Genomic DNA, 11,066 nt, shown 5'->3' with positions numbered 1-11,066 from the left:
CCTGAAAGACGCTCTGGGAAAAAATAAATATATAGTACCAGCCTCCACTGCATTTATAAAGCTCCATCTGTAGAGGTGAGCGTGTTGGCACAACGGTGGCGAGATTCATCAAACACTTTGCGTTAGGATAGATTGAGCACTGTGTGAAGGATCTATAGAACGGCATATACCGTATTTATCGGGTTATTGCGCGCTCCGGCGTATAGCGCGCACCCCTAATGTGGACCCGCAATGCCAGTAAAATTGTTTATTTTTTAAGAGGAAAAAAGTGCGCGGTATACGCCGATAAATACGGTACATTTATTTGTTGAGAACATTTCTACATTTGGCAATTTTTAAAACATCAAACTTTATATTGGGCACATTTATGTGCAAATGTATGAGATATTTTGGGAACGTGGAGAACAGAATTTATGGATTTGTTTGTAGCGCAACGTTTTTTAACAATATATGTACATTTGATTGTATGGATACAAGAGGCGGCATAGCATATTTATTTCTTGTATTAATAAAGAATAAAAAAAACACACATGAATTGTATAAAACATTTGAACACTTTATTTGAATAGATTTGAATATCATACCTACCACAATAAAAATGTGTTCACGGTCCCTAAATATCTGTATTCTGAGAAGGATATTCATACCATCCATAGCCCAGTGCTCCTGTGCTATAAGAGGTAGGACATTCATGTAGAAAACAGAAATGCACAATGACTTCTAGTAGCAACACATGGAGGGAGTGGCTGACATTAATAAAGCAACCTGCAGCCAGCACCACATCCTAAGTGTAGGGTAGTCAGGCAATGTTGGCTTATAACCCTGTAACTAGAAAATGCAGCTTTGGAAACACCTCCTACATCGATCTACATCAAGCATTTGGCATTTTCGGATACTTCAACAAGACTGGATGCATGAGCTGCCATAGCTTGATGGAGCATTGTAGATTGCACAGATTGTAGAACATAATATTGACATATGCACTATCAGTACTGTAGTATTGTAATACTATAAGGTATGTAACCTGTCTTCAAAAGTTGTTAAAAAATGCATGTTCCTCTAGGCTGGGAAAGAGAAAAATAGACAATTGTATCCAATAGCTTACAAAGACAATTATTATGTAAAGAACATATACAATCCTATCTGATATGTGACACGCCATTGTTAAGATTTGCACCTCAGAGGCTCCTGTAGAAGCCATTTCCAGCTGTGTGTACTTTGCCTGGATAGCCACAGTACTGGAAGATTATGGCACTGCTGGGAAAATAGTAGAAAGGATTTTTAGAAATGATTCTCCTTGCAGGTCAGCTTTGCTGGTGTTTAGGTGAATGCCAATCAGCTTGTAAAAATGACCCTTTGTAGCATTCTCCTCCTATAGTAAAGTCCTAATAAGTGTGTTAAGCCTATGGGGATAGAACTGAGAAACATACTAGCCTTACTCCATAGGTTTTCACACTCTAATCAAGCTGCGCAGTGCCGATTCCCCCTACTGCCTGAGCTTCCCCCTCATGGCGCACCCCCCCCCCCCCCTCTGCAGTACTGCTGGCTTCCCTTCTCTCCGCTCCCCCCATCCTCCCAGGATGGACAGGAAGGTGCTAGTTAATATATACTGTATTTATTGGCGTATAACACTCACTTTTTTACCCTGAAAATAGAGGGTAAACTGTACCTGCGTGTTATACGCAAGGGGCTGTGGAAAGTTTTTCCTGAAACTTCCCTCTTAACTACTTGCCGACCAGCCGCCGTCATTTTACGGCGGCAGGTCGGCTCCCCTGCGCGAGAGCCCGTAGCTCTAAGTCGGCTCTCGCGCAGACCACTAGGGGCGCGGGCGCCCCCGACTCCCGGGCACACGCGTTCGCTCGTTACAGAGCGGGGACCGGGAGCTGTGTGTAAATGCTGATCTTCTGTTCATACAATGTATGAACAGAAGATCAGTCATTTCCCCTAGTGAGGCCACACCCCCTACAGTTAGAACACACCCAGGGAACATACTTAACCCCTTACCCGCCCCCTAGTGTTAACCCCTTCACTGTCGGTGGCATTTTTATAGTAATCCAATGCATTTTTATAGCACTGATCGCTATGAAAATGCCAATGGTCCCAAAAATGGGCCAAAAGTGTCCGAAGTGTCCGCCATAATGTCGCAGTAAAAAAATCGCTGATCGCCGCCATTACTAGTAAAAATTTTTTTTTATAAAAATGCCATAAAACTACCCCCTATTTTGTAAACGCTATAACTTTTGCGCAAACCAATCAAACGCTTATTGCGATTTTTTTTAACGAAAAATATGTAGAAGAATATGTATCTGCCTAAACTGAAGAAATTTTTTTTTTTATATATTTTTGGGGGATATTTATTACAGCAAAACGTAAAAAATATTATTTTCTTTCAAAATTGTAGCTCCATTTTTGTTTATAGTGCAAAAACTAAAAACCGTACAGGTTATCAAATACCACCAAAAGAAAGCTATATTTGTGGGGAAAAAAGGACGCCAATTTTGTTTGGGAGCCACGTCGCACGACCGCGCAACTGTCAGTTAAAGCGATGCAGTGTCGAATCGCAAAAAGTGCTCTGGTCTTCGACCAGCAATATGGTCCGGGGGTTAAGTGGTTAAAGTTGAGCGCGTGTTATACGCTGATAAATACACGTTATTTACTGGCCCCTCCCTTTTTTAAATGAATACAGTGAACAAAATCGCTGTGTTCATTCACAACTGAAGCATAGTAAACTTTGTTTATTATGCTTCAGTTTGTAAACCAACAGTCAGCTGCTCAGCACAGAGCACTTCCCATTCATTTGGTTCAACTGGATAGACATATCTTTTTTTTCCAGCCAGATCGGCTATGTAACTATGTGGCTTCACAAAGCCTGTCATTCACTGTCCAGAAAGGCCTATGACTTATTCTTTGTTCCCACAGGCATGCTTCCTGCTAAACAACCTGTCCCATTAAGACGCTCTTTGCTGGTCATGCAAACCACCATTTTAACGTCAAGTATAAAGCAGGACCAGTAACTGGATGTGAGGATGTTGAGAGCCTAGCCTGTCCACTAGAGCTGCACGATTAATCACAGAGAGAATCGCGATTCTTCTGTTTTCACCGCTGGTTCCACGTAACCAGCGTGGAACGCAAAAGCCGCCGATATCAAAACCGACGTCAGCAGCCTGCAGTAGTTTGTATCCATGCGCCACCCAGTGGTTGCCGGCGGTACCGCTTGTGATGTATTCATCCTTCTCACAGTTCTGTACAACTGTGTGTATCCATGCGCCACCCAATGGTTGCTGGCAGTACTGCTTCTGATCTATAAAAAAAGAGACCAGTAATATGTCTATAATGTTAAAGACCATATAGCTCCTATGAAAAAAGCAGAATCAAAGTTTGATTCTGCTTTTTTCATAGGAGTTATATGATCTTTAACATTATAGACATATCACTGGTCTCTTTTTTTATATATTCATATTTTTCAGATAAATCACAGGTTTATTTATTTATTTATTATTAATTTTTTTTGGGGGGGGGGGTGTTCTGGCATACATTTTTTGAGAATCGTGATCTTTAGTCTAAGCAAAAGAATCGTGATTCTCATTTTGACCAGAATCATGCAGCCCTAGTGTCCACACTGCAGCAGTGAAAGAGCCATAGCAGCCAGAGGAGTGAGGAATAAGGTCGTTATAGCCCTCACACTTTGTGAGCCTCTGATTTAGAAGGGGGATAACAAAAGGGCATTTATACAAGCTGACCAGGAGGGGAAATTGTGTGTTCTGAACTTTACACTGTCAGTTATGTGCCATTAGCTTTGTCCTTTTCTTTTACGCACAGGTTTGCTGTAAAGCCTGTGCACACAGGAACTTAGTCATAGATAACACTCTGTATTTGGCAAGACAGAGAAGCTGCTCTGCCAAAGTTAGTTCCAGTTAAACTTACAGAGCTGGAGAGAACCCCATGAAATCTACTGTCTGTCATCACAGAACGTCTAAGAAAATGGCATATGCACAATAGTGGCAGAGTGATTCGGCCTTCTGCACTTAGTAAAAGTGGATTTTTTTTTAAACCAAGGGAAACCTGAAACGAACATTTAAAGCATTGCTTTAACATTGACAAATTAAAATAAAAATCAGCATTTATGTCAAACATCACTCATGACAGCCTTAAATAAACAAATCTTAAAACACAAAAAATGCCTTAAACATAAGTGGAAAGTTTATGAAAACCTTTTTAAAGCGAGGACTTTGGCTTTAGGTGGAGAATGATTAGGGTATCTGGTGTGTGAAGGATTCTTTATATTGAAGCGAAGATGGTATTTACTTTTGTAAGATACCACTACCAATTTCCTCTGCCTTGAATATTTCAGTGTCTGTTCATCTTAAAGCGTTAGTAAACCCCTGCAAAGTCAATTGCATAATGTGCTAGTATACTAGAACATTATCAAATGCTTACCTTAGAACAAAGCCCTCTAGCGGGGAGAGCTGTCACCACTGACAGGGCTTTCATCTTCACCCAGTCTACCTTCCGAGTTCGCAGGCTCCAGCTGTATGAGTGGCTGGAGCCGCGATGACGCAACTCCGGCACATGCGCACGGAATTCGTCGGCTGCGCCAAGGAGCTCTGAAAATCCGGCACGGTATGGCACATCTATTGTGAAAATCTCCTAAACATCGCAAGTTTAGGAGATATTCAATGTGCCTACAGGTAAGGTTTATTGGTTGAACTAGATGGACTTGTCTTTTTTGTAACTTAACTATGTAAGCCTTTTTATAGGCTTACCTGTAGGTAGAAGTCCAAAAGAAAAACGACTACTACCACGTTAATTGTGTGTCAGCCCAACTCAATTTAGATTGGGCAGGCACAGCACCCACAGAGCTTGCTGGGGCATTTCGCATTTAAAGTAGTGGTGGCAGATCATTATATGAAGGCTCCCAAGAGTAGTATTGCCCTTGGCATACAGGCTAAATAACAATTTTATAGATGTGTCTTCCTGTCTCAGTACCATTAAAAGTAAACCCGGGTTAATATACAAAATAAGAAGGTCATAGCAGCAATACATGTAAATGTCTACAGATCTGCCCAATAGCATGCCTTGCATTGTATGTGCATTAAAAGGAGAACTGTATTTTTACTACACTTATTCTTTAACCAAGCGTCCCTCTAAATCTTACCCTTACTTGTACCAACGCCTCATAGACATGAACTATGCTGCTTCTATAAACTTCAGTGGTGACCCCATTGGGATTGTGCAGTGCCCAATACGGTCACCACTGAAGTTTATAGAAAGGTCCATTCATCATTCAGTAACGGTGAATGGCCCTTCCATAGAAATGAATGAGGACTCTACTCTACGACACGGTGGTCGGCCAAGCCGGGAAGCTTTTCATGAGTTGTCTGTGCGTCCCCCAGTGAAAATCTAGGAGGGTCAATGACACTTAAATGTAAGATGTTGGGGGGGGGGTGAAGGGCTTAATTAACTGTTCTAAAATAACAGCTATCCATGATTGGTCATATAGACAGTAAAATACTTCTAGGCACATTTATACAGATTGAACGACGAACTACACACCAGGTCACCAAATCACCCTCCAAACAAAGAACGAATTATTCAGTTTTGGGCAAATAACTTTTGTTTATATAGTTATGTTTAAAAAAAGCTATGTTGTCCATTTTCCACAACCTCCAACACATCAGCTTCCATTAGTTCCCCCTTTTTTGTCTCAGCGGCTTGAAATGCAGAAACGCGAGCACAATAAATAATTGCACAGGAATTTCTTTTGACTCAGAAATTGTCACCAATAGGAAACAAGACAATAGTCAGTCTCTGCTTGAACTTAAAGGCCTTCATTGCTAGTTTGGGCTGCAGTTTATTGCCCTGCAATAGAAGCTGCATCCCAATGGCTCCGAAGAGCTACATTTAAAGAGGCACAACAAGATAAGAGAAAGAAATTAAACATTCTGAACCATGGGATGTTTGTTGAAAACAAAATAAAACGTGTAGTATGTTTTTTTCCAGAAAACTTGCTACAATGCCTTAAGATATTGTAGTAAAATAAAAATCACATTTTTTTACATTTTCCCTGAATATATCGATCGTATACGATATCTTTACTGGCTGCAAATTATGGACTGTAAATATTTTACGGGAGAAAGGCATTGGAGACATTGGACAGAATAGCAGGCTCCCAACAGCAGTAATACTCCAGGTAATCAGTCACTGCCCACATGTGATTACATCTCTGCAAATAGTCCCAAGATGTTGTGATGGAGTGATTTACGTCAAGTCTGCCATGTTTAGTTCTGGCAAGGGATCTCTCCAAAAGGAAAATGAGCTGTACTCTGGGCAAGTGAAAGCGGAGTTCTGTTCTTTATCAATCAAAGGAAAGGCGTGTTCTACCAGCTCACTAAGTCTGCTATACCTAAAGGGAAACAAACAAAACAGAGTTCATCAACCGGAAAAACAAACACGTTTTGTGTCCCTCAACCACCCCAAGCTACACCCATGCACATATATGTATGCAAGGAGCAGAAACCTAGCTGAAATCTATGGAAAAATTAGAAGATTATGGCCCGGATTCAGAAAGGACTTACAACGGCGTATCTCCAGATACGCCGTCGTAAGTCCAAATGAGCACCGTCATATCTATGCGCTTATTCAGTTACGCCTGAATTTGGCCAAGATATGACCGACGTAAGTCTCTTACGCCGTCGTATCTTGGGTGCATATTTACGCTGGCCGCAAGGGGCGCTTCCGTAGATTTATGCATCAAATATGCAAATGACCTAGATACGCCGATTCACAAACGTACTTGCGCCCGTCGGATTTAGCTACGCCGTTTATGTAAGGCTTACGTCCGGCGTAAGTTTACCCCTCAAAGCAGGGGTAAGTCATGTTAAGGTATGGACGTCAGAACAGCGTCGTATTTTACGTTGTTTGCGTAAGTCGTATGTGAATAGGGCTGGGCGTAAGTTACGTTCACGTCTAAAGCATTGAGCCGACGTATCTTAGGGAGTATTTGCGACGTGATTCTGAGCATGCGCCGTTCGATCGGCTAATGCATTTACATGGGGTCACGGATAATTTAAATACAACACGCCCACGGCCTTGCTACTTTGAATTAGGCGGGCTTACGCCATTTTACGTTACACCGGCGTAAGAAAGGGAGCAAGTCCTTTCTGAATACAGTACGAGCCACTCTAAGTTACGTCGGCGTAGCGCATATCAGATGCGCTACGCCGCACTAAAGAGAAGACAATCTTTCTGAATCCCGGCCATAGTTTCCATGCAGGTCAAGGTGCTAACCAAAAAGCAACCATATTTCTGAAGAAGCAAGCATGTTTATGCAAACAATAAGCATCCAGGTGCCTGGAGTCAATAAAAGTAATACCCCGAAAAAAATAGATATCTACTTGCTTGCTATAGACCAGGAACCTCAAACTGGCGGCCCTTCAGCTGTTTCGAAACGACAAGTCTCATAAGGCATTGCAAGGCTGACCGTTACAAGCATGACTCCCACAGGCAGAGGCATGATGGGACTTGTAGTTTCACAACAGCTGGAGGGCCGCCAGTTTCAGACCCCTGCTATAGACAATCTCATCAATTTCCCTCTTCAAGTTTCAAAGATCCCTTGTTATTTCCTTGTCATCATTCAGCCTCATTTAGGTTTAGAACTTACAAAATTAGAGCAAATATACCCAAAACTCATTTGATTACATACAGAAGAGTTATAGTATTAAAACTGATTAAACAAAATTAAACTTACGATGTCTTATTCCCTTTTGTCCTCTCCTGTATCAATTCACCTTTTGGGTTGACAGTAAAAATTCGAAAATCTTGTATTCCAACTTTCATATAGGCAAACACATCCTAAACATAAGTGAAAATATAATTATTTATACACTTTAAATGGTAAATATGATGATGATGAAGAAAATATCATCTATAAAACAACTGGCATGTGTAGTTTTACCAACCTGATATCCCTCCTGCTCATATCCATGGTGTCCCACACAATTAAAGTGAACCTTACCTAGCTAAAGACAACTTAAAGGAGAAGTAGGGCCAAACTTTTTTTGTTTTTAGTCACTCAGCTGGTCTAGGCTGGGGAAAGATCTAGGTGTGGGTAACGTGTAGGCTCTGTCAGGTTCATGTTAGGCTGCATTCACACCTGAGCGTAGGGCGTTCGGTCGTTTTTTCGGGCGTTTTTTTTCGCGCGTATTCATGCTTATTTGCGCGTTTGCATACAGCGTCGTGCGACGTTTTTGTACTTCGGCGTTTCTTATTTTAGCCAATAGGAAAAATTATCATCTTTTCATCACTTGTTGCTATGTTGGTAGATTTTTTTTAATCTTCTGCATGGGCGACAAGTTCTATTGATTAAAGCGACGAAACGCCCATAGCAAACGCCTGTTGTCGCGCGATACGCTCAATACGCGCGTTTCCCATTACTTTCTATGGGAAAAAAAAAAACGCTCAAACGCCGCTGTCGCGCGCTTCGCGCGACAAAAAAAGGTCCGGGACTTGTTTGAGCTTCGTGCGACAGGCGTTTGGGCGTTCAGGCGTTCAGGTGTGAACAGTCACCATAGGGAATAATGTTAATTCTCCCCTCTGGCGTTTGTGAGCAGTGCGCTTCAGGCGTAAAAACGCCTAGGTGTGAATGGGGCCTTAGGCCCTGATTCTGCCCCCAGTGTTATAGTTTAGAATTAAAGAAGCCTTCCAAAATGCTCAAATGGAACAAATATGCCTATAAACATTCTGAAATTACGAAAACAACTTATTGCCTTCAGAAGTCACAACAATAATCAAACAAACAATCTGCAGGTTTTTAGAATTACCACATGATATCACAGTAATTCCACCCATAAGGAACATTGCACAATCTGGAAAAGCTGAGTGACTAGGTAAAGGCATTTGTCAGAAGCGCCAAAACAACAAGCTGTAAATCTTAGGAAGTTGCAAAGATCCACGCTAGAAGAAACAATACAAAAAAAAAAAAAGAAAGAAAAGAAAAGCTGGCTCAGAGTGGACTGAGAATTGAGCGATCAGAGGTCATGTGACCACTCAGTTCTCAGGCTTAGAGCCGGTGGTGGACAGCGATGATGCAGCCATATAGGCAAGTATGATTTTTTATTTCTACACATCTCCTTTATTTATTTCTTAATCACAGTAAAACCTCAAACTCAATTCAGGTGTATTCCTGGTTGTAACAATAAACAATGTGGTAAGATCCACATTGAGTGAATACTTATATACAGGGCACTGTAAAGTACTAACATTTAAGAATATTATTACCCCCAACATTTCATATGCCTGATATGTGCCTGTTGTAGCATGTACTTGTGCTAAAAAGTATCCCGTTCTCTCTGTATTGGTTTCTTTATCTGAAATACCTAGTGATCCTGCCAGGCCTTCTGCTTTCCTATTTCAAACTGACCATGCTGAGCTTGAAAACACATCCTACCCAGTGTGGTAAGTTTTCTGGCTGTGCTGGGAGCAGTCAGCCTGTCCTCCAATGGCCAAGACTTGAGCTGACACGCCCCCCCCCTGCACACATTCACTGGGAAGATCAGTTTACTGCAGTTTCTTCACCCCACCTCTCTAAGCCCATTATGCAGCTGAGAACAGACAATATGTGACCACTTGTTTAACTGGTTAACGCCCGCCGCATGTACATATACGTCCACAGAATGGCACATACAGGCATATGGGCGTACATGTACGTCCACGCCTTTCCGCGGGTCGGGGGTCCGATTGGGACCCCCCCCAGTACATGCGGCGGTCGGAAACCCGCGGGGAGCGATTCGGGACGAGGGCGCGGCTAGAAACGATCGCTCATCGGAGCTGAAGAACGGGGAGAGCCGTATGTAAACACGGCTTCCCCGTGCTTCACTGTGGCGGCTGCATCGATCGAGTGATCCTTTTTATAGGGAGACTCGATCGATGACGTCAGACCTACAGCCACACCCACCTACAGTTGTAAACACACACTAGGTGAACCCTAACTCCTACAGCGCCCCCTGTGGTTAACTTCCAAACTGCAACTGTCATTTTCACAATAAACAATGCAATTTAAATGCATTTTTTGCTGTGAAAATGACAATGGTCCCAAAAATGTGTCAAAATTGTCCGAAGTGTCCGCAATAATGTCGCAGTCACGAAAAAAATCGCTGATCGCCGCCATTAGTAGTAAAAAAAAAAAAAATGCAATAAAACTATCCCCTATTTTGTAAATGCTATAAATTTTGCGCAAACCAACCGATAAACGCTTATTGCGATTTTTTTTACCAAAAATAGGTAGAAGAATACGTATCGGCCTAAACTGAGGGGAATTTTTTTTTTATATATATGTTTTTGGGGGATATTTATTATAGCAAAAACAAAAAAATATTGCATTTTTTTCAAAATTGTCGCTCTATTTTTGTTTATAGCGCAAAAAATAAAAACCGCAGAGGTGATCAAATACCACCAAAAGAAAGCTCTATTTGTGGGGAAAAAAAGGACGCCCATTTTGTTTGGGAGAAACGTCGCACGACCACGCAATTGTCTGTTAAAGCGACGCAGTGCCGAATCGCAAAACCTGGCCTGGGCATTTAGCTGCAAAATGGTCCGGGGCTTAAGTGGTTAATAAAAAAAATATATATATATATATATAAAAAGATATCTATATATACACACACAAATGTTTTGCCTTTCACATGCAAAGCAGTGGGAGTGGCACATGAAGGAAACTGCAATTTCATGCTATGTATTGTCACAGGTTAAAATAAAGTTTTATGATCCAGCTATTCTAATGGCCCTCCAACAAAATGAAAATGACCCGATTTAAGTGAGGTTTTAATTTGTGTTCAATGTGTAACATGAATTGAGGAAGGAAAATAGGCAAGCGTTATTCTTTTTTATTTTCTGATGAAACTTGGTAGGACAACAGTTAATGTGCAGACTGAGCTGAAGGAAGGAATTTTTAAAAGGATTCATTTCTAAACATTTCAACACAGAAGCCGAGCAGTGAGCCAGAGACATGAGCTCCATCCCCATGCTGTGGGCCTCAGGAAACACTGAGTCACGGGGAAATGTGGCTTGCC

At 41.7% G+C, this 11,066-nt stretch overlaps 1 protein-coding gene across 3 annotated transcripts in view; it reads right to left on the bottom strand.

Annotated features, from left to right (window-relative positions):
- Positions 1-4,049: 4,049 nt before the first annotated feature.
- The window catches only part of LPIN2 (lipin 2), a 160,967-nt gene continuing 153,950 nt past the window's right edge, over positions 4,050-11,066 (bottom strand). For all 3 annotated transcript variants that reach the window (XM_040354028.1, XM_040354027.1, XM_040354029.1), the window contains exons 19-20: positions 7,748-7,851; positions 4,050-6,403 (exon numbers count right to left, since the gene is read on the bottom strand). In XM_040354028.1, the coding sequence (XP_040209962.1) occupies positions 6,259-6,403; positions 7,748-7,851 (249 nt within the window). In that variant the 3' untranslated portion in view covers positions 4,050-6,258. The remainder of the gene's footprint in view (positions 6,404-7,747; positions 7,852-11,066) is intronic.

This window comes from Rana temporaria, chromosome 5, assembly GCF_905171775.1.
Source record: "Rana temporaria chromosome 5, aRanTem1.1, whole genome shotgun sequence".
NCBI lineage: Eukaryota > Metazoa > Chordata > Amphibia > Anura > Ranidae > Rana > Rana temporaria.
This window is presented reverse-complemented; position numbering and strand designations above follow the sequence as displayed.